Source organism: Micropterus dolomieu, linkage group LG06, assembly GCF_021292245.1.
Source record: "Micropterus dolomieu isolate WLL.071019.BEF.003 ecotype Adirondacks linkage group LG06, ASM2129224v1, whole genome shotgun sequence".
NCBI lineage: Eukaryota > Metazoa > Chordata > Actinopteri > Centrarchiformes > Centrarchidae > Micropterus > Micropterus dolomieu.
In genome coordinates, this window is record NC_060155.1 from 10,988,539 (window position 1) to 11,016,205 (window position 27,667).

Genomic DNA, 27,667 nt, shown 5'->3' on the forward strand with positions numbered 1-27,667 from the left:
CTAGGGATCCCTTTGCCGTCATAGTTCGACGTATTGAGGGAAGCCCTGTTGTGTCAGTTTTTGATGGTAAAGGCAAGTATGATATTTAAGAGAAAAGACGAAGTAAGGAGGTGATTGGGATGGATAGAGGGCCAGAACCCGGACCTTGAAGCAGGAGAACAGGTTTGTGTCCCGTGCGAAACAAAACATTAAATGTTTTTATTTAGGCGAGTGAGGTAAATTGACATTAACGTTAGTTAACTTAAGTCTTAATTGACATACATAGCAATTTTAACTCAAACCATGATCTTTTCCTAACCTTAACCAAGTAGTTTTGTTGCCTAAACCCAACCAAGTACTTTCTGTGCCTAAACGTAACGAAACTGCAACGTTTCACGACTTTAATTATGCGCGTTTCAACATGGCAATGTATCGAAACGTTACGTTTTATCTTGAAAGTGTAACCGGATATTGCATATTTATTGTTGCTAAGCGTTGCTAACTTGACTGTGGATCCCTAAACGTCAATAATTGATGCAAAAGGGCTACCCAAGTCTTTAAAAAGCGACGACAAAGGGCCTTGACCATGCGTCAGACATTTGACGAGTAGGGAGTGAGACTGTGTTGAACGACCACATAAGTGAGGTAATATAAATAGCAGGAAAGCCTTAATAAGGAGGTGGATGGGGTGGATGGGTCAAACCCAGGACTTTCACACAACAGAACAGCGTTTGAGTCCCACGTGAAACCAAGTAAATACTTTGAGTTTTAAGTTAAATAGCATTACTAACTTCTGTCACGTGACTTAACTTACTTACTTTAACCCAAAACACAATGTTTTCCTAAACCTTACCAAGTAGTTTTGTTGCCTAAACCTAACCAACTGCAACCGTTTCACAGTGTTAACCACATGTTTAACGTCATGTGACTCAGGTAACGTAGGTCCAGTCGCATGTCGCTGGTGTGGTACGGTAAATGCTCATATGTGTCGTTTTGGGAGGAATTGAAAAATGACCTATTTTGTCGTTTAGGTTTGAGGACAGGTTGGGAAAAAAACAAGAATATCAGCAAAAGAACACAAGCAGAGGCAAGAAGGATGTAAACATTGAACTATTCCTTGAATATGAACTCCTACAAGACACATATTTGTAGTCATTGTGGTCATCTGACCAAACTTCTTCAAGCTGGAAATCTTTGCCATGGTGTAAATGAAGTATACAAATTTCAACTGAATTTGCATTGCACACTAAAATCTGTTCTTATACCACACTTATGGCTGTGTAAAGAACAAGAAGTGGTTTCCAACACAGCAAGGCCACAGGGAGTTGAGGACAGTTGATGAGGGAAGAGGAAGAAAGACGTCACATCAACACTAAGAGTGTCGATTAGGTGAGATAACGACATTACAGCACTGTCAATCATTTTCATGCTTGGTGAAAAAAAAGCAGAGCTGCTAAGGCAAATGTGTAAAAGTTGGTAGAATCTCATTTATGAAAAAAGCATTTAAAAAATGTATTTTTTATTATTTGTTTTAAGTGCTTCTTAGTGAGCAATACCTGTGAAAATGTCACTTGTGTCAGCTGTTTTGGAAACATTTTGGAGAAGATAAATTTGTATTTATTCACTTACATATTGACATACGCATATAGATACTGTAGGTTATGTTGTCAGGTGCCACCTCCTCTGGTTTACAGTGTGGTACATTTATACATTTCATATATATAAAATTAAAGGCTCTTACTCAAATACAATATTTGACACATTTTTATTTATCTTCTCACTTTCTGGGTATGAAACCGCAACAGATTGTCGCAGCCACTTTGAACGCGTGCAAACAGATTGTGCTTTGAAAACCAAAAGCATGCCTCCAGCAACATTTCCCGTCTGCATCCCATCTCTGCCTGAAAACGGGACTAACATCTTTACATTATACATCTTCAAAAACATATCCATTATTCATATCCCATATTTTAATACTATTAGCACTTCCATGCCACCCACCTAAATACCTGTGTGTGTCATATCAAAGGAGCAGAGACAGTCAGAGTTACTTTGTTTAGGTGTACAGAAATGAGTTGGGAATTAAAAAAGTAACAACCATCACACAAAATTAAATTACATCTGTGAGGTGATAATATTGCTGTACGCTATAAAATCTCAGATCCAAACACAAATGGGCACAAGAGAAACTTTGCTTTTACCTCTCACTGGAGTGTTTCTGTTGTTTGTATAGACAACAGCAAAAAATGCAAACACACACACACACACACACACACACACACACCTGTGTGGGTGGGAGGTGTGGCCACTCAGCAGCTGAGTGGGGCAGCATATGGAGTTTCTAATTGGGTAGAACAGCACAGCTGGAGGACACCAGTCCAGGACCTGGCCTCTGGTAATCAGTCCCACAATCCTCAGCCCTTCTCTGCACATCCACCATGCTGCATGTGCGCCTTCATGTGTGTGGGGGTTGTTGGACGTGTTTCACTGCAGAAACCAGGATGAAACTTGTCCACTAAGACTGTTTAACAAAGTATTATATATTTGCCCTTTTGATTTGAGGTTAGATCTGGACATTGACAATGAGGACTTTTCCGCCTTCACTTTGACATCTCACGCTTGCACTTTCATCTCACATCTCAAAAAAGCAAAAGAAAGAGAGGGAAAAATAATTTTGAATAGTTCTCTAACACAGGTTGCACTTTCAGTTCTTGATGGCATTTAGCTTTATTTACTCTTTGTAAGATGCTTTGGACAAAGAATGTAATGTAGACTTAATTTGTATACATTATTCTGCCCAGATTTTGCAAACAGTGTCACGGTAGAGCCCCCATAGTACTTACTGATTACTACTAAATACACCTCAAAAATTTCCAAACTCTGATTATTTGCTCCATAATCACACATGTTGGGTGAATTGATGTAAATACAATAATTACCTAACGAATGACGAACAAATTTCCTTCATATAAATCTGTGTACAGATGTACTCTGAGCTGTCATGGTGTTTTACAAATGTAAGGTTCCTGAGTTTAGACGGAGCAACAACAGCTTTTAAATGCCCTGACACTGATACTGAAATAATGTGGGACTTGAAATGATCAAAGGTTATTACATTAAACTCTCAATTCAAGTCAATTGTTCAATGATTACATTTTTATTGATTTAAATGTTAGTGTATCCTCAACCACTTCACCTCGCACTCATCCAGACACGAACTCCCTTTAACTGCTGACATCAATTGAGGAACGCTTGCAACTCAGCGTGCGATCAGTGGCGCCTTCATTTGCAGCTCTACACCACGCACCGTGCCTATAAAAGCTGATAATGTGATAATTAAAAGAGCTGACAGGCAAGAACTGTCAGCGAGACACCGTGATTTACCAACCTCTGCTATTTGTTATACCTCTCAAATTACAAAGCTTCCACACTTGAAGTATGAAACATCAAATACCAACTGAAATAATTAACTAGCTTAGTTAAAAATAAAAAGTTAGGGCATCTCAGTGGATGAAAATCGCCCCACACAACATTACAGGATCAGATTCAGACCTGAAACAAGGATTTCTAGCAGACAAAAGATCACTGCCATGTCTCTGTCGCTCTCTTTCTTTCTCTCTCAACCACACCATGATTTATTACCTGAAAAGACAAGAGAACTAATTAGTGGAGTAATTAATTAATATAAATTTGCATATTTGCATTTGCAATTAGTGCAGTCAACTGATTAGTCTGAGATGGGGAGTTTGACTCATCAGATGCTGGTGTGTGTGTGTGTGTGTGTGTGTGTGTGCGTGTGTGCTGGACCAAAACGATCAGCAGACCAGCTGAGGCATTTTTGGGGGGAAGGCAATGATGAAGGGACTGTTTTGTTTTGATGTTTTATTATAATTTTTCATGTGTCCGTGTGTGTGTGTATATATATATGTACAGTTATGTGTTTGTCAACATGCACTCGCCTGTGAACACATGTTTGTTGCTCTGTCTCTCGCACATTACAAGCGTGCGTACACTGTCACTGTCCCTGACGAACTTACCTTTGTGTTGAACTCACGCAGGTGTAATCAACCCTCTGCGGCCACTCTGCTGCCGGGCCCATATACTGCTGATCGATGTCTTGTAATGTCCAATATGGAGAGATTGATAAGTCGCTTTAATTGATTCTCCTTGCAACAAGGTCATTTACAGGCATGTGTCTGTGTGTGTGCATGTGTGTGCGTAACATAACTAAGGAGTGCATATACCCATATCGAGTGCCAGCTGTGCCCCAGTGTGGATTTGGCAGCGTGCCACCGGGCCTTTTCCATGGGGTGTACTTAATGTCTATGGTCCTGAGGTACCAACACTCTGCACGCCCCCCTTTTATGCTCGCACCATCCTCTGCATGTGAGGTGCCTGCAGGAATTTCTCAACCTACTTTATATAGAGCTTAGTATATACAGAGAATGATTAGTTGATTAACCGATTAGGTGATAGACAGAAAATTTTGATAATCAACTATTTGTCATTTTTTAAGCATAAATGCCAAAAGTTCTCTGTTCAGCTTCTTCAATGTGAGGGTGTGCAGCTTTTCTTTGTTTTAAACTGAATATTTTTGGGGTTTTGTCTGTTGGTTTCACAAAACAACAACAATTTGATGCCGTCAACAAGGACTCAAAAAAACAAAAACAAATCCATTAATCGAGAAAATGGCCTTTAGATTTAAGCCTAATTTGATATAATATATGACATTGTCTGTGAACCCTTATGTTTTATTGAGATTAGCTTTGCTTCCCCACTGTTCCCAACATTTTCCCCCTTTCTTCTGACCTATTAAACAACTTCAAAATTTAACTTCAAAATTCCACATATAACAACATAATACGTCATTTGTAACAGCCTTCAGAACGAGTTTTGATCAGACAGGGCAACATCATTTGTTTGTGCTTTCCAAAATGGCTATGGAAAAAAAAATCAGTTTCCAACACTCTGGAGGCAGTTTGGTTGGGTTTAAGCACAAAAAAAAAGAGTTAGGGTTGGGAAAGATCGTGGTTTGGGTTAAAACAAGTTAAGGTTAGTAACACTATTAAGACCGCTAAAGAGCTTTATCACTTAAACATAAGCAAATGCTGTTTATGGACATTTGCTGAAATGACTGATGTTGTCATTTTTCTTGTACATAGAAAAGTACTGAAGTGGTAACTGGGCTGATGAAAGTGACAAAAAAACAGACAATACTTTATGTGCTATAGACAAACAATTATATTTCTTTGTTTGCAAAAAAGTCACAAATGTCACATGGTTCTGGTGTTTGGGCTCCCTATATGACCTCTAATGAAAAACCTGTTAAAAAGTACTGTCAACAGCAATCACAGATACAGAGCAAGCAGTCCATTGTATTTAACCCTGTTTTACACATGTGGTCTCTGAGACCCCAAATAGAAAATATGTGTCTTTTTCTGGAACATGTCAACAGTTCAAAATCATGTTTATGGGCAATTCTCATAAAAAAAATATCATGAAGTGTCAAAATGATAAAACTGTGTTAGGTGTGTTTTTGAACTGTTTAAATGGGTCTGGGGTCTCTAGGACCCCAAACAAAACATTAGAAATAACAGACAGGAGTATATCCCTGTATAATTTATATTTTCTTGGTCCCGGCATGTCTTTTTCCTTATTTGCAGCTTCCTTTCAGAAATTTATTCATGACTGGTTTAATTTCATGTAATTGAATGATCTTATTTAACTCTTAACTGACTCAGGTTAGTTTCTACCTTCAAGTATTAATACTGGATGTGTTTATTTAATTGTGTATGTCTTACACATATTGCATTATTAGATTTATATGTAAAAAATACTTAAATAAATACGTTTCAGAGATAATTTATTCCAATGTGAAATATGTCTGTTTGTCTCACCTGTTGAGGATACCTGCAGACTCGCACACCCTTCGTTTTTTACCAGACAAAAAGGCATTAATTCATCTTTCTTACACGGGAGATGCAGATATTAGTTGTTATCCCTCTCCGGTCTGTGTTTTTGACGGTAAACGCGGGCCTCCCGGTGCCCATTACCGGAGCTGCCAGATGATCGGTACGGAATGGAGGTCCCATGGGACGCTGAACACGTGGTCTCGGCTGCCACAAGACGTCAGCGGCAGATGGCATGGGTACCCGCTGTTGGCGTGAGTGTCATTCCTCAAAGAGAGAGGGAAGGGGAAGAGAGAGAGAGAGAGAGAGAGAGAGAGAGAGAGAGAGAGCGAAAGTGAGGGGAGAGAAGAGGACACGGAAGAACAGAACACAACAGAGAAGAGAGGGTGCGCAGGCTGAAGCTTTTTCCTCTAATTTGTGGTTTGCAAGAGACGAAGCTGCAGCGCGGATTCAGAGGAGATATATGGGAACATGCGTGGTGCACGCTGACCAGAGGTTAGTATGATCATATTACTAATGCATGTGTTGACTTTTTAGAGTTAGGATGTATTGCCTAAAATGTGTGTATCTATAGAAGAATTTTTGCCGCGCTTTGGTTAAAAACAAAAGCGTAGCACAAAAGAGGGTTGATTTTTCACAAGATCAAAGACAATGAAGTTGAATGTCTTTGAAAAGGTAGCAAGCTGTGACATTGGCCTAGCTTGCCAATTTGTTCCTCTACCTCTTGGGAGCACCCATTCACAAGGTAATTAACTGACAACCTTCAAAAGTCGCCGGCGTTGTACTCTGTCCTTATAGTTTATGTTTTTGCTTTGATTTGACAGGAAATATGTTGACACTGCCATTCGAGGAATCTCATATGATGTGTGAGCCGCGGTTTGGTGCCAATTATCCCCGTGAAAGCTTACCTGAGAGCCTGGAGCAGGAGCGACAGCCCAACCCAGACAGGTCCAACTCAGACATGAGGGAGGCCGAGGACGACATCTCTGACAGAGAGGAGGATGAAAGAGAGGACGACCAGGATGAGGACGGGCTTCCTAAAAAGAGGGGCCCCCGAAAAAAGAAGCACGGAAAGGAGCCGAATGACAGGTCCAAATTACGGCGCCAGGAAGCCAACGCCCGAGAGCGCAGTCGGATGCACGGTTTGAACGATGCGCTGGAGAGCCTGCGCAAAGTTGTGCCGTGCTACTCAAAAACTCAAAAACTGTCCAAGATTGAGACCCTTAGACTGGCTAAAAATTACATCTGGGCCCTGTCAGAGACTCTGAGCACTGGCAAGAGACCGGACCTCCTCGCCTTCGTACAGACTTTGTGCAAAGGATTATCTCAGCCCACAACCAACTTGGTGGCCGGTTGTTTGCAGCTGAACGCGAGAAATTTCCTCACAGACCACAACGGGGAGGTCATGTTCTCTGGCAGATCGCCATACGATGCCATGTACTCGTACCCAGGCTCAGACATGAACACGCCCCCCGGCCACAGCGGGAGCAGCTTGGACAGCAGCGCCAAGCCGTTCAGACACTACAGCTACAGCAACGCGTATGAGCCTTACTACGAGAACCCGTCCCCAGAGGGCGGGAGCCCACATTTCGACGGCCAGCTGAGCCCCCCGATGAACTTTAACGGGATTTTCTCCCTAAAACACGACGATCCCCCAGACTACGGCAAAAGCAGCCACTATGGCATGCGCTACTGCGGTGCGCCAGGGCGCACGGCTCTTGCGCACAACTCCATGTACCGAGTCTCCCCAGAGGCCCGTTTTCCCTACGAGCTGCACGTCCGCAGGCAGTCCTTCCAAGCACAAGGGGAAGTTAATGGCTCTTTCCACAATTAGTCAATCAGCTGGACACAGTTCAAGTTTCAGAAACGATGCAATTTCCCCCCGCAGATGTCGAGAGTGGAGGGAAATGACACGCTGATGCACTGCGAAAATGCCAATTTCAACAAGTCATTTTGTTTTAAATGTTCAGTCTTGTTTTTCTTTGAAACATGGTAAAAATCAGCAAATCAGATATGATGATTTCACTTTTTCTTAGTTCTTGATCCAGTTATTTTTTTGCCGATATAAGGCGGGAAAAGACACCACAAGGACGCTTTTGCTTCGGAAACAAATAACTTCATTAATTTAAAGAAAATCAAGATTTAATGGTTCACTTGTTTCCAGTGGAAAACCAAAAATGTAGACTAATCCGTTAAAGGTGCAGGCTTAGATCAAATTGTTTACACTAACACTGTATCTGATTGTCATTGGCTGTTTTCTGCAGGTGTCGGTCAAGATATGGGTTAGACAAAGCGATTATAGTGGATCATTAATTCAATTTTTCTGGTTAATTAATTAGGTTCACAGCAGTCAGTAAAATTATTTTCTTGCCGAAATAAAATCAACTAAATGAAACAACCGGGGAAAAAGAATCATATAAAGACGTTTCACTTCATCAGGGAAGTTTGCTGAGACACGATTGGAGTCCAGAGATTCAGTCTGTTAGCAATAAAGGTCAATTGAGCTATGCAAGTCAGCCAAATGCAATCTTCACTTATTAAAAAAAAAGATATATTTCCTCTCACAGGGCGTTCCTCATAATATAATATCTAATTAAAATGGTGACAATTACACAAAAAGAATTATTTAAAAACAGTTTGGAGACTTGCATGTGTTTAGGAGACCTGGTGATGATGTCATCTGAAATGGTCCTATAAATACAGGAAGTTGTGGGGAAAAAACGTAAAAACTAAAATGCATTTGTATTTGAAGTATACAGTGTGGTAACGAGGTGAATGTATATTAATTATTGTATTTATTTAAGCTTATTTATGATAAGTCCGTCAATTTGAATGTGAATAATATATTATAAAACTATTGTAAAATTCAACAGTGTTACCTTATGTTATGTGAATTTCCATACATTTAAAGTTTGTTTACGTTTGCATTGTATATTTCACCGCAGCTGAAAGTCGAGGACTGGAAGGAAAATCAGTTTGTGTGAAGTGATCAAATGTTTCAGAACTAAATGAATCAGAACAACATGCCTTAAAAAAAAGAGAGACGATGACCACCAATATGCAACGAAATGATAGTTTTGAATAGTTTGATTTGAACTTTTTACACTTCCTTGTTGCTGCTGAAGAGCAACTGTGATGCATTTCATGTACTTCTGCACAATGTTGGTGACTGTCTCATAAATTATGTTGCTTTTGTAACTTTACCCGAATGATGAATGATTATTGGACGATAGTTCTCATTCCTCTCTCTCTCCTTCTCACACACACACACACACACACACACACACACACACACACACACGCACACACACATAAAACATGCTCGCGCACACTCCTGAAAACTCGTTATGGATCGAAATATTCGTGAAGTAATGTGTTAATGTTTTGTGATGTGTTTGTCGCAATAAAATGAAAGAGGCTGTATGTTGTAGACCAGCTTCTCAGCTTTCTGGCGATTAAAAATACATTAATTGTTAGAAAAATAAATCAAGATAAAAACGCCCAAGGCATAATTTTATTTATTTATTTTTGAAATTGAATCCTTTAATAATCTTGCATAACATCTGAGATTGTGGTGACACATAACATATAGGCCTAAGGCTGTGTATGCTATTGGTATTATTATATTAGTTTTGAATATAGGCTATGTTAAGTTTTAAACCGGAAAAATGCACTTTAATACGATACAACTGTTTTAACTTAAATTTTATTTAACATAAGGTGTTTAATTTTAAATTAAACATTTAACGCAAATCTTGCGCAGTTTTTAAAATTAATTATCTGAAAGAGGCTTGTGATATAATTTGATTTCATTTCAGCCAATCAGATCAGGCTTATTTGTCACCAAAAAAAAAATGCCCACGGGGTGTTGGATGTCAGCCAGAGAGAGCAGACAACTGATCCCAGTCCTCCCAGTTATAGGAGAGGTGTGAAACTGGTAATCCCTGGAGATGTAGCATCTCCCGTAAAAGGTGGTCACATGCTCTAAATTAAATAAAATGAAAGTTCGTTTCTTTTTTCTGTATTTTTTTCCTAAAAATCGGGATTTAAATGAAGGTGTAAGTTATAATTTATTTGTTAAGTTAGGATACTCACGATTTATCAGCTGTTTACAGGGTAGGCCTGCATATGACATAATGTCAAATGATCAGTGGAAGAAAGATTAAGCCGATGTTACCTAAACTGCGTGGAGAAAGTAATTAATTTGTATTTATATAGGTGTCAGTTTGAACTGGTTAACAATCAATGCTTATTTTGTGTTTAGCTTTCACTGTTATAAATTATGATTGACTTCTCCTAAATCATCAAAGGCTGGTGGGAAAAAAATCATTATTTTTGATCCAGACCATCAAGACGATCAGAAGTTGAAACACAGTTGTTGACAGTCCACGCTAAGTTTTGGAGTATTAAGTTCCAGTGTGACAGTCTGATCACTGAAACATTTGTCTGAGGCTTTTATCCATGTCACAAAGAAAATGTGTTCTTTATTTATATATACATTTTAAAACAACACAGGAAGAAAATCACAAGGCTTAGGCTGTAACTGGTTCTAATAGTTAATACACCCACTTGCAAAAAAATGAAATTAAAGTTAACAGCAACAGAAAACCTCTAAGGACATGCAAAACCTTAACTTTTAGCAGTAGTCTGTAATAGACTGTGATTGTTTTTTTGAAATAGTGATCTAGGAAAAGTTGAGTTTGAGAAGGGGCCTGCAGGCCTGTCTTTAGCCTATTTACTTGAGAGAAAGGATAATAGCCTATTTGTTCACAACAATAGCAAACACATGAATGACACTTTATTCTAATACACAAAGAAGATATTTTCAGAGCCCTGTTGAGCAATTATAATCTTTGCAGCTCAGTGTATCCCATAGACAAGACACGTGTGTAGAAAGCATGTCGGAACAGGAGTAAATTTATTTCAGTATTCATTCAATTCTGTAGAAGTTGAACTAAGACAAAGACCATGAAAGCAGATTTCTCTCTTTAATTTCTTCTGTAGAGAGTAATTTCAGGGCCATCTATCTATCTATCTATATATAGATAGATATAAATATAGATATCTATATATATATATATGTCAGTATTTGCAAATGAGAATAAAATTAAATTACAAGCTTTGCAAGCATTTGAACTAAGTTCTAATGTAATTATGGAGAGTTAACAGAGCTAACAACAAAAGAAAATCAGGAAACACAAAGTGAATCTAATGGAAGCTTTTCATAGGAAGAATGAATCAGTTTTAACAGAAACCAGAATACCGTGTAAATTTCACAACATCTTAATTTCCTCTTTTATTGGTGCAACTGCAAAGCATTTCAAACTCTGTTGGGACTTGCATCATGTTGGTTTAGATCGTGTCTCCAGCAGTCAAGACAGGAACATTCAGCAGATCTGGGAAACCACAAATTCAACTCGTTCTTCTTAGAAGAAAATAAAGTTAAAAAAGGTCTTGTTTTCCTGTCTTCATTTCCTCACTCATCCATCTCATAAAACTGGAAGACTGTGTTACTGGAGGGCCCTAAAATCACCAGGCGTTATTTATCTCATTCACTAAAATTCTCATATATGTACGCATGTGCGTGCAGGTGAAGCAGATTCAAATCCCTCTTGGAGCCGAACAGAGAGGAGGAGTTGAGGGAGAGAGGGGTGTTTGACGCCCACAGGGTCCACAGGGTCCACAGGGTCCACAGGGTGGCGTGCAGCAGTTTAGCATGGGGTCAAACGTGCGCACGTACCCCTACATTCATGCAGCTCATTAAGATGTGTGGAGAGCGAGAGGGAGAGAGGGGAAGAAAGAAGTACAGGGAGAGAGAGAGAGGAAGCATATGGCCTGGCTCTGTGTGGGAGGTGAGGGACGAGAATGGGGGATATCTATCGTATAGAGGTAGGTTTGCAGTCTGAGCTATGGTGTCATAATTAGTGCAAAACAAACACTGTGTTTCTATACAGATAAACTTGCAGAATGACAATGATCATCTCAGAAGTTGAGAAAAGTTTTCACTTATAAAGGAAACACAGAAAACAAAAAACAAATTCATCTTTATATGTATATTATTTTGTAATATCTTATGGTAATTTATTATAATAAGGAGCCTTTGCCTGCAATGTCTGAAAATCCGAGCACCAGTCAAGAAAAATGAAAATAATGTTCCCCGCCACGTCGGCAAGCATCCTCAAATTTCGTGCCATTCCCAAGCCCCAGATGGTGTGGGATGGGAAACGTTCCCCCATTAAATTCCTAATAATCATTTCTCCTGCGGAATCGGGGGTGGTGGCAGGGGGGATGGAGGAGGGTGGGGTGCAAGTGTGTGTGTGTGTGTGTGTGTGTGTGTGTGTGTGTGTGTGTGGCTGGGAAGTGAGGATTGGGTTGGTGGGTGAGGGGAGTAGAGGGATTTGGTGTTTTAATTAGACAGATTTAAGGAGCTGAATCCCCCCTCTGAAAGTGTGTGTGTGTGTGTGTGTGTGTGTGTGTGTGTGTGTGTGTGTGTGTGTGTGTGTGTGTGGAGAGAGAGTACTTGAGTACGTGAGTGTGTATGCACGTGTGAAAAAAATATACATATTAGTAAAGACATGCGTGTGTGTGTGTGTGTGTGTGTTGCAGGTCATGGCAGGGCTGATGCTGCAGCAGAGGAGGCCTGACACTCCAGTACTATGGGCCAGGATCTCATTAACGTGTCAGATTGGTGGATCAGTCTCTCTGGCAGCCGGCCCGGGCCTCTCACAGGAAGTACTTTCTCTCTATCTGTGAACTTGGCACTGATAGGTTAGACAGGGTGGGAGGGAAGGGAGATAAAGGGAATATATTGGCCTGAAGGAGATGAGGAGAGGAGAGACAGAGGCATTAATTATACTATTTGGTCAGATTGGATAAATATTGGGTGAAAGATTGTGGTTTAAGAGATGCTTTTATCCGCCGGGGAGTGGAAATGAATGCGTTATGAATAGCGCTGTGAGAGAGACAGACTGACTATTGCAGTTGCGCTATTTTGGAGGTGGAGATATGCTAAGTATGTGACAAGAGCATCTGTCACTACATCACCTTTGTGCTTTGTGCTCTTTGTCTAGGGGTAGGCCTACTCTGACTGTGTGTGTGTGGCTACAATATGAGGGAGTATAGGGTGGATTTTGGAGCAGGTGGGAAGCATACAGGGGTGTGATCCTCTGACACCCCAGCAACACCCTATTTCAGGCAAAGCTCAGAGACACGGTTGCTTCTGGGTGGAGTTTCGATTCCCCCGACTGTGAACATGAGCATCTGGTAGGCATGACTGCACTGTGGTGTGATAGATAGATAGAATTTGATTAGATAGAGTAGTTGGATAGCTCTCGAGCTGGATGGTAGATCGAGCTAGATATATAGCTACATAGATGTAGGCCTATAGATATCAGGCTACTTAATGAGAACAATTTATTTATGTCTTTTTATTTTATTATTTGGAATTTCTCCTTTTTATTGTTGCAGATTAAAAAATGCAGAGCTGCTTTCACAATTTTGTGGATAAGTTATTACTTTATTGATACATTTATGCAAGATAGATTGCTAGTAATTATATATATTTATAGAGATTTAACATTAATTCCAAGTTCAAATAACATACTGTGTCACAATCCTGTCCTGAGGTTGTGTGTGTTATATTATTTTGGCCATACCTTCTCTATGTTTTGATTTTGGTTTCTCTGTTTCTAGGTTTTGGTTCTTGATTTTGAGGTTTGGGTTTTGTATCTACTTTTTAGTTCTGTCATCTGTCTGTCTGTTATTTAGTCTGGGTTATTATTTATCTGGTTAGTGTCTGTCAGCTAGTGTTTAGTGGTGTTTTGGTATTTTCTGGTTGGTCCTTTCTCTGTTCCCTTCTCCAGCCTTCCGAGTTTTGTTTCTTGTCTTTGCCTTGTTTATTTCATCGTTCATTTAAAGGGTCTGTTTAGCTCACTTTGTACCTCTCTGTCTTGTATTTTAGGTTAGCCCTGCATTAAGTTCTGTGCCTTGTGTTATTTTGGTTTTGTTGGCTCTTGGTTCTGTTTAATCTTAGCTTCAGTCTGTGTTCCTTGTTGGTCGTAAGTTTATTTGTGATCTGTCTGCTTGTGTCTGTATTAGTTTGTTATTTATATTACTCTGATATGTTTAGTGTTCAGGAACTTGTGTTATGTCTGTTCTCCCTCAGTAATCTGCCTGCCTGCCAGTCTCTGGCACAATGTCCCCCCTAAGCTCTAAGCCCTGAACTCTCACAGACTTTACTGATGTCACTTGGAAAGTCATTGAGTGCAAGAGGCTGCAAGGTCTCAAAATGCTGTTCACAGGAATGGGACAGCACTTTGCCACTTTATCACGTTACCTTGACGACGCTGAAAGGCGTTGCACACTTTTTATTTTATGTGTTTGCCGTATTTTTAAGTCCTGCAGGCTCTCACCCTACAGAGTGGACGAGAGGTAAATGTCAATATATATATATATATATTTGTCAATAATCAATACACTATTGTTGTTCAAAACAGCAAAAACTAAAATAGTTTGTAATAAGGTGATTGCATTCCTCTGACTTCATGTGTTCTATGCAGCATCTTTAGTTAAGAAAACTTTCTACAATGTTAACATCAGTGTAGGTGTTGATGCTTGTTTGTTTACTGTTTTCTTCTTCTGTAATAATGCGGATTTGCGGTGATATTGCGGTGATATTTCTCTTGCTTCTGGGCTTCCCCTGGTAACCCCCGTGTTTCACGTCATACCGCTATGAACTGTGGGCAATTCCCTCAGACAAAGTCTGCAGAAATGTGGACTTACGAAAAGGGTCTAAAAAGGGCTCAAAATGTCTGCGAGAGAGCCCTCGCGCACTTGAAAAACTTGGACAACAGTGGGACAGCCCTAAGACCTCACAGACTTCCCGGGAACGCGCCTCATAGTCTGTGAGTCTACTAGGGGGGGGCATTGGATTTCCTTTCTGTTTTCCCTTGCTCTCTCTGCCTGCCTGTGTCTCGTTAGTCTCATGTTCCTCACCTGTGTATCCCCTCCCAGCTCGTTAACCCTGTCTATATATGCTTGCTTGTTTCCCCACAGTCTTTTAGTTGTATGATGTGTGTTTTACCACTTGCTGCATTACCAGTTCTGCTTTTTGGATGTTGCCTTGGATTAAATACCCTTGAACTAAATCTTTGCTCTCACTGTTGAGCATTTGGGCTCTTTCCTGATTTGCACACCCTCAATCCTGACATACTGAACATAAATTTTAAAAATACATTAAATAAACTTTTCAAGCTGCTTGGTTAATAAGGTGTCTAATTTCATTGATAATTTGATTACAGTTAACTATTGAGTTGGATGCTAGATCGATCTACTTAGCTAGCTACATAGATGTATATGCTACTGAATGTGAAAAACATGGATTTTAATATAATTTGGAAACCTTTTTTATATAGCTGCACATAAAAAAAATTCAAACTTTACTGAGCAATTAAGTGTTTCATTTCATGGATTACTAGCTACATTCCTGTCTACAATACCTGGTTAGCTCCCTAGCTAGTTAGATAGATACATTAACATTAATAAAATTAATACAGGCATTAACATTAATTCCAAGTTCAAAGAATATTTTGAATATGAACAATACATTCAAGCTGCCTTCACAGCTTAGTGAACAATAATGTTTGATTTCATTGTTAATTTATGCTAACTTGAAAGCTACTGAGGTGGATAGAGCTAGATAGCTATATGTGTAGACACTAGGGATGGGGATCGTTCATTTTTATTGATATTGATACCCTTATTGAGACTGCTTAACGATCCGATTCTTTATCGATACTTTACTATTTTTACTACTATTTTTTAGTGATGGTTATTTGGTAAGACCAGACCCAACGGGCATGAGGTAGGCCTGCACATGGAATATTCAATGTGCAAGAACGTTATATATTGAGATGACATATCACTTGTGTGATGCCCTGTGGGGTTATGAGTGGGTGTGGTTTCTCTCTCTCTCCCCCCCCCCCCCTCTCTCTTGTAGCTCAAGAGCTGATTGTGTTAACTGAAAGCACCTGGGTCCTGTGTCTTGAGTGTAGGCTATTTGTAACCTTGCTCTCTCGTTCTGCAGGTAGCTGCTATCGAGGCCAGGTCAGAAATCCCTGCGGGCCTGCTCCCTGGTTTCCCCTTTAGTTTGGTTTTCTTTGGTTGGACTATTGCTTTGTGGTATTTATCGTGGTTTTGCACCTTCACACGTACATTCATGCAACAACCATCATCCTGCACAGACACTACTGAAACCACAGACTACATACCTCATACTTTAATTATGTTCATTTGAAATAACTATTGATTTGGCTTATTTTTGTTAAATAAACATATGTTAACCAGTTACCTTGGTGTGTCTCCCTTTTGTTGTGGCCTTTTGAGCCAGGTCATAACACTTGCAATAAGTAAACATATATTGAAGGGTACATATTAACTGCCTGGTTGTTTTTAATTTAATATTTTAAATACAGCTCAATGTTGTTTCTAGAGCAGCAACATTAATGTTTACAACAGCAAAGTAACTCAATAACTTTATCTGACATCACAAGTATTGAGTGACGTTTAGAAAGAACGACATCAGTCTGTATCAGTCCCTCCTCCTCTCTCGCTGGCTGCAGGTAAACTACCAGGTAGGAGGAGGAGCGGCTGGTTTGTCTCAGCCAGCAGCTCAGTTTTTAAGACTATAGACCTGTCTGTGCTCCAGACCGAGAGCTTTCGATTTAGCTTGTTTTTAACATTTGGCTAATGCCAAGCTAGCGTTAGCAGTGTTTGTATAAAACATACAGTTTGAGATACTGAGGACAGAGATGATTAAATTAACCATATCTACATGTTTAACGTTACATTACAGACAGGTTTATTGATAAAGTATTATCTTTTTACCTACGAAGGTTTTATTGCACGTACTTACAGTAACGAGCGTGGTTGTCATCAACTAACGTTACAGTAATTAGGAGCTAACTTAACCCTCACCGTAACGTTATTCCACCGCGACGGCGCAGCCTCTCGCTCTGCTGCCGCTGTGTGTGTGTGTGTGTGTGTGTGTACGAACCCGCAGAGACTGCAGCCTGATGATTTGCTTATCCATTGCGTTTCAAATTAAATCAGATTTGACGCTCGAAACATAACGTTATACATCACAGGACCCGCAGGTCTCGATAGCAGTATCGGTAAGCTCGAACCTTTGAGAAATTTTGGAACCGGGTCTCGATCCCCATCCCTAGTAGACACTGAAGGTGAACAACTTAGTTAATGTCCAATAGAATTTGGAAACTCCCTTTTATTGCTGCAGATTTAAACAAAAAAGCTACTTTCACAGTCAATATTTAAAGTGGCTATGTGTATAGCGAATCTCTTTTTTTATTGCCTGTGTGTTAAGGGGTTGTAATCTCACATAAAAACGATCCACTTGCCAGGTTTTTCTGTTACCTCTGAAAACCAGTCCATAAACAACTGGCTCCCAGCACAACACCCACTCCAACACAAACTCCACAGAAGGATAACAAACATCAGATTGACTAAGGGTGAAAACACAGCAAAGCTTGAGTCACAGAGGCTATGACTGCAGGCCAAAGTGACCCAAATCAGATGCAGAGGTCTATGGTTGACCTTTAAATGGGATCAAGTACAACACTTTACTTACTTTATTATATGAATAACAAAACTTTTTAGATGTATTAACATAGTAAATAAATGTATTATTATCATTAAAACATATTTCATACTTGTCATCTGATAACCCACCCCCCGCTGTTATTGTGAAAATGAAAAGCTCGAAACATTTGGCCATTCAGATGTGCAGGACCCGCTAATGTAAAGCGAGTCGCTTCAAGCGGACACTGCAGCCAGTTAGGGGCCCAAAAAACTGAAAATCCAAATCCACACAGAGAAAAATAAAATCATAGGGAGGCAATGGCTAAATGTCTGGCCAAAAAAAGTGTTAACAAGTATGTAGCCTATGTATGACAGGCAAAGGTGAGGAGCTAGCTTTTAGGCAAACTAGCAAAACTTTTCCCACATTTTCCACTGCAAAAACTATATTAATAGGCTAACCTACTGGGTCTGTGACTTTACAATCGGCCCGTGAGTAGCCTTAACTATATCTAATCTGTTTGATTAATATTTTCAACTTCAGTTATTGCCACCAGCATTTAGTCCCGTAAGGTTACTTAATAAATATAGCCTTCCTATTTAAAATCGAATGTAATGGGCTGTAGGAGAATTCCAGCACTTTATCATTCATCAAGGAAATCCCAGTGTGGTAAATGATGAATGAGCAACACTGTATAAAATGTAATATTGTTAACATATTGATCCTTCCTCCACTCCTGTATTTTCTTTCAAAAGTTTTTAATGAGGAATTATTAATTCGATTAATTTGAGAATAAGAAACAATTGCAACAAAATGAAATAAAAATCCAATACCAACACCCCCCAGGACTTTTTGCAGTATAATATTGGTGAGGCAATAACTAGTAATCATGGGCAACTCAACCTACTTGTTCAAGGTATTGGAAAAGGGGATCCCAGGTCTTGTTAAAGTGTTATCTTATTTTTTTCCATGTGCAATAGTTTAACCATTTCTTCCAACCACATTTTAACAGAAGGGTTCTCCAGTTTCTTCCAAAACTATAGAATAAGTTTATTTGCCACAATTAAAGCATATGATAGCAGTTGTCGACTTAGTTTTTCAGAAACTCCAAGCACCACCAAGAGTGGGTTCGGTTCCAGTACCAAGCCTAACATATCCGATATGATGTGGAATAACCCGGCCCACAATAAGACTAGGTTGGGGCAGAGAGCATAGCTATGAAGAAGACAGGCTTCATCAGCTTTGCATTTATCACAGTGGGACGAAATGTCTGAAAAAAATTATGTGTTCAAAGTGTTCTAATACCCTGCATAGATGGTAAGGATCTGCTTAACAATGAGGTATAGAGTAAGGATATTAAGTAAGTTTGAAGAATTCAAATATAACAGGTTCCACACTTCCAATCTCTGGCATGTGCTTTTTTCACATAATCCCTAATCTACAAGTACCTAAAAAAATGTGTGCAGGAAGACTGCAGCTGTCTAAAAAGTCATTCAAGGCATTAAGAAAATCATGGTCCCATTGATCTAGGGCCGGAAGATTGCAGCTGTCTATAAAGTCATTCAAATACAAGTCATCCGCAGAGGACCAGGAAGAATATAATGCTTCATAAAACTGATGGAATGTATGATTGATTTCTTTGTAAGATATTAATAATTGACCATGCTCTGATTTCACTTTACTAATTGTGCGATCACTTTCCATTTTCCTCAGCTGTCTAGCTAGTTCAAAATATCTTTGTTGCGTAAACATGAATGCTCTGGTTATGTGCTCCATAACTATCTGATTATTTTTAAACTGCAGGGACATTATTTTCTTGTCTCCGTGGTGGGACATGCAGCATTTTGTTTGTCAAGAAGGTGAATTTGTTGTTCAAGTTGTGCTAGTTCAGCCCGTTTCCTCCTCTTTCTCCCAGCCTGAAACGATATTATGACTCCCTTAATATAAGCCTTCAAAGTTTTCCACAATATAGACCGCAGTGTTTCAGGTAGGTCATCCATCCATCCATCCATCCATCCATCCATCGTCAACCGCTTATCCTGTTCTAAATAATAGATGTACGCCTCTCGATCTGAATGCACATGTAGCATGGTATGTCTGTCCAATCCATCTACATCGTATTTTTATGTATTCATTTTTGTTCAGATGAGTTTCGTGGAGAAAAAATAACTGGACAGTGTCTTTAAATGTGCTAATACCTTGCCCCTTTTAACTGGCTGATTCGGACCTTTAACGTTCCATGTAACTGCTCTCCAAATGTCCTACGTTATCCTGCACAATTCAGGCTCAAGCTGAACCATTTTATGCTATACCAGCTCTGTAAATAATCCTAAACAGTGCAAAAAGAACTGAACTCAGTGTCTCGCCTATACTAACAGAGACCTTCACAGTTAGGTGCGACCCCACTAAGTAAGTTACAAAGAAGAAAACAAAACAAAAGGTGAAATAGCAAACACTAACTAAGTATGAACACTTATGCTAACTTCCATACCTAACACTTCTGACAAGAAGTTTCACTTAAGATAGCCCCACAATACTAATCTATTTATTCTGATTGATCACTCCGCTTCAAAGAACACAAGTAGTCTAGTCAAAATGCAAAAACACCAACCCCACCATTATTAAATCTGAACATATTCTTAATGTACGAACCCTCTGTCCATTGAAGTATAAATATTTCACTTTAACAGCTCTTTTAAGTACCGTTGTGGCTCAGCATCATCTGGGTGTTTGCGTAGTGCTCTGTGTGCATGATCCACTAATGGCTTGTCTTCCAGCGTTAAAACCTCCTTTAAGAATTCTGTAACAAAAGCTCCAGTCTCCCCACACCTTTTTCAGACCCTTCCTTCAGCCCAGCAATTCTTACATTCTGGAGCGCCCTTCCAGGTCTGTGCATTTCTCTGTAAGATGATCAACTTCTGTACACAGACATTTCACCTCCGACTGGAGTTTGGTTATCGCGTCCGAAGATTGCGAGGCCAAGTGTTCCAGATCTTCGATAGTTGAGCTATGTTGGGCACTCGTGGTTTGCATGGCTAAGATAGCAGCCTGAGTCTGCATTTTTAGCGCAGAGATTTCACCCCTGATGATGAGAGCGACCTCCGAGATCCAGGAGTCTGGCATATCTCAGTCTTAGTGGCTTGAAAGTCAGAGCATAGTGAGTTAATGGCATTCAGGAGCAAAGCATCCGCTGCCTGATGTGGAGAGTTGTCTGGTGCGTTAGCATTAGTATCGTCCTGAGTGCATATGGCAGTAGCAGCTGCCTCACCCATTGCCATGGTGAATCGTAGCATCAGAGCTCCATTGATGATGGCTTTTTTTCATCCCCATGCACGCGCTTCCATCAGGTTCAACATACTCTGAGTTGACTGAACTAATTCTCATCAGCTGATCTTAAACCGAAAAGCGGAGTTTCACATCTCTGTGAAACTGTGACAACAAAAGTTAGACACGCCAAGGTAACCGGTTAACATATGTTTATTTAACGATCTGTCAACTCAGACCTCAGGGTTAAGCTCAAAGTTTGTTAAACCTGTTTTATGAAACAGGGCCCAAGACAGGTTGCTGATAGCTGTCTGTGGTGCAGATGAAAGGTTGGTTTGACGGATGGGAGTTGAGGTAAGCCTCTACATGGTGACATAGCAATTGTCTGCTTTGTAATTGTCTGGAGTTACTGAATGTGTGTGTGTGTGTGTGTGTGTGTGTGTGTGTGTGTGTGTGTGTGTGTGTGTGTGTGTGTGTGTGTTTGTGTGTGTGCATGAGTGTGCGCTTTTGTTTGGGGCTAGAGAGGGAGGCAAAGAAAAAATTGCATTTTGGCCAATCACAATGTTATGCTGCAGGTGGAGGAAGATACTAAAGATGATGCATGGTTTATATCTAACAGAATTTGAAAATGCTCAGTTTTATAGCTGCAGATGTGTACCCGGTGCTTTCACAATAATTAATTAATAATTTCATAGATAAATGTATGCAAGATAGATTGCCGGGTAGCTACTAAGTCTCTCCAGGATTTTGCGGTGTCACGACCGCAACTATTAGTGGTGCTACCAGCAGAGTTTCAGGAGTGGGACGATCAATGACGTTACTGGTAATTTCTGGAAATGACGGGCAATCAGTCTTCATGAACAATCTAGACACAAACTATAGCCACTCTTAAATAATAATTCTGACTTATAGAACATACAATACAGCAACTTTTCTGCTAGCGACCCCAGTCGAAAACCTCGAAAGCTAACTTTGAGCTAACAGTCGTGTCGAGGTAACCTTGCAAACTTTGAGCTAACAGTCGTGTCGAGCTAACTTCGAGCTAACAGCTGTTTCAAGCTAACTTCACTAACTTTGAGCTAACAGCCTTTTGAGCTTACTGAGCTAAAAGTCGTTTTGAGCTAACTTGAGCTAAGAGTCATTTCGAGCTAACTTTGAGCTAGCTAACAGTCGTTAACAATTTAAACTAAAGTTGTTTTGAGTGAATGATCATTTCAAAATTAAGGGGCTTTGGCATCAGGATGCCGCTCACTCCCAGTCATCACTAACCTGACTGCGTCAGTCAGTTCGTTACATAGAACCATCCAATTTGTTGTTAGAAACCGTTTCGAGTTAGATTTAGTCGGGTCATTAGGCCAAAACCCCTTGCAGCCCACATCCATCAATCTCTGCAGGTCGCTCTAGTCTGGGATTCTGACACCGGGATGCTAGGATCTCAAGCATCTCATCTTTACCAGTCCAGCAACTATAGCTAGAACCGCGCCACGTTATTTCCATTCCATTTCCTAATTTCGGTCTTTCCTCTTAACCCATCATGCCGCCTCAGCTAATTCTCTTACTCGTCATCCTAATTCATTTATCTCATGTTCTATAGCTCATTTGCCTACTCAAACACATCGTAGACTACATGAGATCTTGTTCTTCTTATCATACCTTTTCCTCACTAACCGCCTACTAAAAGATCCCTCGAAAGGCACCTCTACCCGAAAGGGAGAACATTCACCTGGTTGAGAGAACTCACTCCTGAAAATTTTGCGTACACTTTCTCCATACACTAAGACGATTACATGGCCATTATTCTAGATCGGGTCCCCAAGTCAGAGGCACGGTTCTACCAAAAATCCACATCCACACTGCTTCCAAGCTACAGCTTGCTTGAGTGGTGTAATCAGGGCCCACTCAACCACGCAGCTCTAACATGCCCCCCAAGTGGTACCTGGTCTTATCCTGCTTTTCGGCTCCATTGCCGCCGCGCCAAGCTCTCTGGTTTTCTCCAACCTCTGGGTTCCAAGGTCTGCAGTGAAACAGCAGGTCTTCCCATGACCCTAGATTTCTAGGATTCACTCTAAACACAATCCGTTTCACAATGTAATCTCAATTGAAAGCTTATTCAATCAGCATTCAATCTCCAATTCCTCCTCGCTTTGGCTCAATCTTCGCCAGAGGGATTGAGTTCAACCACTGACACAACTAGCGAAATATGACCTCCCTGTCATTCGATCTTGTCACCACGTCTTATTTCATCAACACACCCACAGTGGCTACAAAACACACTCCACTGAAGTCCATTTTAGCGGAAGCACTGGCTTCTTTTCCAAACTTCCAAACGCATTTGCATATAACCCAACTTCTTAGAGGTCCTCAGCATCAAGAGACATCTCAAGACCCCTGCAGCCTTCCTCTTACAGCAGACTCGCTGTTCGTTTGCATTCACACCATCTGTCAATCGGGCCAAGTCCAGTTATCTCTGAGCCCTTTAAGACCCTCATGAACTATAGGGAATCCCGGCGCACAACCATGTCAGATCGTCTGAGACCGGTCTAGTAGCTAATCGATTCCGGTTCTGCCAGCAGTTCTGCCAAAGTACTCTTTCGTAAGGCATTTCTCCCATCCATTACTTCGGTCACTCCTCCAGGATCTGAGCTACCATTTAGCATACCGCGGCGTCATTCCCGACCACCCGATACAGATCATGCGCTGCTGGTCTTACCAAGCGTACCATCACTACACTTCAGATGTCCAGATCCCAGATCACCCAATGTTCTCTCAAATAATTGGAAGCCTTTTGGGATCCATCGTGCCCAGTCGCTACGGCGGATTTCCCTATCGTAGTTTCACCACAATGCTTTCGAATGTCTATTCAGCTACTGCAAGCATCATACATCTTCTGTTTGTTTATCAATAAATCATTTAATCGTATCTGTTGATTCAGTGTGACATGCAATTTTGATGGATCATCGCAACTTTTGCGCAAGCTTTACTTTAATTGCCGTTTGCTGCAAAATGTTCACTTCACTGTTTACAAGACGCAGCAGACGTGTGGTGCCAACATCTCAAATTTGCCAAAAAAGCGGGGGTAAACTGTTTTTCAAAACGTGCAGTATTGTGGTTGAACATAAAAGGAAATTGTGATTGACACACTGAGTGGCAGAAAGGCATAGAGGAAATCAGAAGTGACAAATCACTGTGACACAAGCTGCTGCATCCCAGTCAATTGCAAGTGCTGAAAGAATCAAGGCAAGCTGGTTTAAATTTACAGGGATAGGGTTAGATTTAGGTCTGCAAAATCCTGGGCGGACTGTAATTCTCAAATTAAAATAATCATATCTATTGTCGGATATTGTATGAATGCAGCCAAACCTCCCACTTCATCCTGTGGCCTCTCTGCTCTGCTTGTGTGTAGCTCAGCTCCGCCCTCGGTCAAACAGATACACAGACCTGCAGTTCTTTATACTGTACATCCATGACACAGACGAGAGCAGAGGAGAGAGACAGGGACAACGATGTGACTTCATCGCTACATCCTTTGTTAAAGAATCCCGACCACATACCCTGTAGAGAATAGATAGGTTACAGACAGCTCCACATACTTTACCTGTCCAGCAGAAAACTGGCAACTTTGGCACCGCTTTGTCCAAATTTCACTTCATGATTATTTCCATATTTCTTCATCAAATGTGCCATTCAAGTTTGTGGAAAAGGGAGGGATGTCCACTTCAATTCTATCCAATTCGGGTTTAATAAAGTTAGAAGAAAAGAAAAAGATAGATAGATAGATAGATAGATAGATATCAGTACATTTCTGTTTCTCCACTGACGTTATTATACCACCATCGCCACATTCCCATTTGGAAATGAGAAATCACCAACATTAAACATGTAAGAACAAGTAGGAACTTTCTCGGCTCATCTAGACTAATTATATAGCGCTTTGTGAGGAGTCATTAGGTACATAATTAACTATCTATTAGTATGAAGAAAGAATCCATTCATAATATCTATACTAAAAATGACTTACTGCTCATTCTTAACTCTTAACGTATTGTTTCATAATCACTCCTCCTTATGATTAATAAGAATCTTGATCGACCATCAAATATAACTTGTTCAGATCAATTCAGATGAGGTAATCACTACAGTGCCACCTTTCACTGTATGCAATGGACGCAAAATTTAATAAAAATCACATTCATCTCAAGTAGTTCTCTTCCCTGAGCAGGATTTGTTTGTAAAGCATCAGCTGGCAAAAAAGCATCAACAAACAGCTATGTGCATCAGCAAAATCCAATTAATTTTTTTCATGGAAGAGAATATTTCCACGCAGTTTACATTGTAAGACATGTAGACGCACAATGGGGGATTTCTGTGGAGGTTATGACTGTAACAAATGTCCCAACCTGGCAGGAGAGTCATCTTATTGATGTAAGATCTCTCTACTGTAGAGTATCTTTGCAATTCTTCTTAGTATTCTAGTCCATTCTGCGCCATCACCAATCTGTCCCATACTGCCTTTCAAGCATTTCCTGTGGGACTCATGCTGTGTTCGCAAAGCCCCTCTCTCTCTCTCTCTCTCTAACACACACACACACACACACACACACACACACACATATTACAAACTGGTGACTGCAGAGGGAAGTGAGCTGTCTGCGGAGGGTTGGATTCTTGGTGTCGGTCCAAAAATGTGTCACTCGGGACACGCATGGCCTGCTGGAGGCAGGAATTCTGTCGCTAATGGGCCCCGCAGCCGTCGGCACCACCTGGGGATATGGGAGAAGGGATGGATGGGGGAGGACTCAGGAGGGAGGGAGGGAGAGAAGAGGGAGTGCATGCTGTACAATGCGTTACAAACAGGAGGATGGGGTGTGTGTATGTGTGATATGCGAATCTATCTATCTATCTATCTATCTATCTATCTTACAGCTATTTATCCATTACATTCCAAATTAAACACTTCATTGTTCACTAAGCTGTAAAAGCAGCTTGAAGGTTTTCTTTTTTTTTTAAGAAAAAATCTGCAGCAATAAAAAGGAGAGTTTTCAAATTCTATTAGACATAAAGTTGTTCTGCATTCAGTATGTTCTTTGAACTTGTGGAATTAATGTATTTAGAAGGAAGTCAACATTTTTCCCTGCCATGAAAGACAGCTTATAAAAAATGTGAAGGCATAAACAGGCAGGGCAGGTGTTGACGATGCAAATGAAACGGATGACAGATGGTGAGCCTCGCAATTGCTCACTGTGCAGATAATGGATGGAGGTAATCAAATTCCTCTGAGGCTTTGGGACTTTCTTCAGAACTTTCTCATCAATTGCACCATCAAACAGAACCATCGTCAAATACATCCCCCCCTCTAACTCAAAAGAAGGGACACAAAAAGTTATAAGATTTTATTTTCTGATAGACTCTGCCAAGTTGCGTAGCTAATGTTGAAAATACTCTTTTCTGTTATGTTTGTGGACCCCACAGACAGTAGATCTACCCTATCCTCATCCCTTCCTGGCAAATACAGGTGTTGTTTTATCTTCATACATGTCTCTAGTAAAACAGGACTGTGTATGGTTGTGAGCGTGTGTGTTTGTGTGGCTTAGCCGGGGATCAGACGACAAGTTTGAACAATAATGTACTGCAGCTATTATAGAAAAGCAATAATCCCATCAACACACCAACAAAGCAAGTCTGCAGGGGAGAGTCTGCTGTTTCCATCCATAAAAAACTCCTTTCATGTTCTGTGATCGAAGTTTTCATAGATTTATTCACTTGAGCTGTGTGAGTTGTTGTTACATCAAAAAGGAGGATCATGAAAACGAGCATCTGATGTCTATTTTTCATATTTCTCACTGGAGGGAAACAAGCTGTAGTTCTGGAAATTTCCCCATCCGTGTGGTGACAGCCATTTGATTTTCATAGGGCCCAGTTTGAAGGTCAGTTTAATGGTCCATTTGTGTTCTGTATTCGTCTTGCTTCAGTGGAAGCTTCAAAACAAAGAGGGTCAGACAACGCAATAAATGAGATTTTTTTTATGAGTAAAACATGTCATTAAAAATGCAATAAGTCTTTCAATAACCGTGGTCTTTTTTTATCGCACAACTTATTCTCCAAAGAATCTATCAAAGCATTTCTGGAGAAATGAATTTGCTAACTTGGCTTCCCTGTTATCAGTATGGAAGACAAACACTGTTGTGTCAGACAAGTCTTGAAAATGCCAATTCTGTATCTGAAAAGCATTTTCCTGTCACAACACTCAAGAGCGGCATATTACTGCAACAATTCTCTTTCACACTTCCAGCTATGATAACAGCTTCAAGTGTCAAACATATGTCTTCAGAAAAAGCGTAGGAGAAAGTATCACAGAGGCAATGGGAAGAAAGTATGCTGAATATCACAAGTTTTTATGTCAGGTGATGCTGTTTTTAAAAAAAAATGTAAATGCCTGTTTTTTCCCCCTTGAATAAATGTGTTAATTGTTCCTGCACAATCTCAGGCCAGTGCAACATATTGGTCATGTTGAAGGTGCAAAATCATTTGCTTTGCATTCCTTTTTATGTTCGCATGATAATGTTACTGGTGCAGCAGTTTTCTGACAGGCTGGTAAGTAACCTGCTGGTATGTGTCTTTTTCTAACAGTGTTCAGTGGCACCTCAAATGGAGGAAAGATCCATGATGAGAATGAGAAACATATTGCTAGAGAGATATCCTGCACAAGCTTAAAATAACTTTCTTTGCTGTTCTGTGCCCAACCAGATCAAGGGCACATACAGCCAAGTGAGTGTAATTAACTTTTCCAAACTCATTTGGATAATCTCTCCGTCAGTTACCTTAGCTTGTGTGAAATTCACAATTAACCATATCCCAGCAAAATCACAAAAACAACGCTATGTGAAATTTCTAAATGAATTCCTTTGTCTCTGACTGGCACAGA

General features: G+C 40.3%; 1 protein-coding gene across 6 annotated transcripts; it reads left to right on the plus strand.

The window, feature by feature from the left end:
- The first annotated feature begins 101 nt into the window (after window positions 1-101).
- Window positions 102-9,091, plus strand: neurod6b (neuronal differentiation 6b). 6 transcript variants are annotated; one of them, XR_006825543.1, is made up of 3 exons: window positions 121-162; window positions 1,011-1,077; window positions 1,266-1,730. XR_006825543.1 is itself a non-coding variant. In XM_046053040.1 (2 exons), the coding sequence occupies exon 2, from the start codon at window positions 6,718-6,720 to the stop codon at window positions 7,720-7,722; it is 1,005 nt and encodes a 334-aa protein (XP_045908996.1). In that variant the 5' UTR covers window positions 131-162; window positions 6,713-6,717; the 3' UTR covers window positions 7,723-9,091. The 6 variants fall into 6 exon arrangements, 2 of the variants coding, with proteins under 2 accessions (XP_045908996.1, XP_045908995.1); XR_006825541.1 differs by having other exon boundaries at window positions 102-162; window positions 1,011-1,730; XR_006825544.1 differs by lacking the exon at window positions 1,011-1,077 and having other exon boundaries at window positions 127-162.
- Window positions 9,092-27,667: the final 18,576 nt, after the last annotated feature.

Bases quoted from the DNA above. Each gene is read 5' to 3' on its own strand.
- neurod6b (XM_046053040.1), top strand. From the start codon at position 6,718: ATGTTGACACTGCCATTCGAGGAATCTCATATGATGTGTGAGCCGCGG.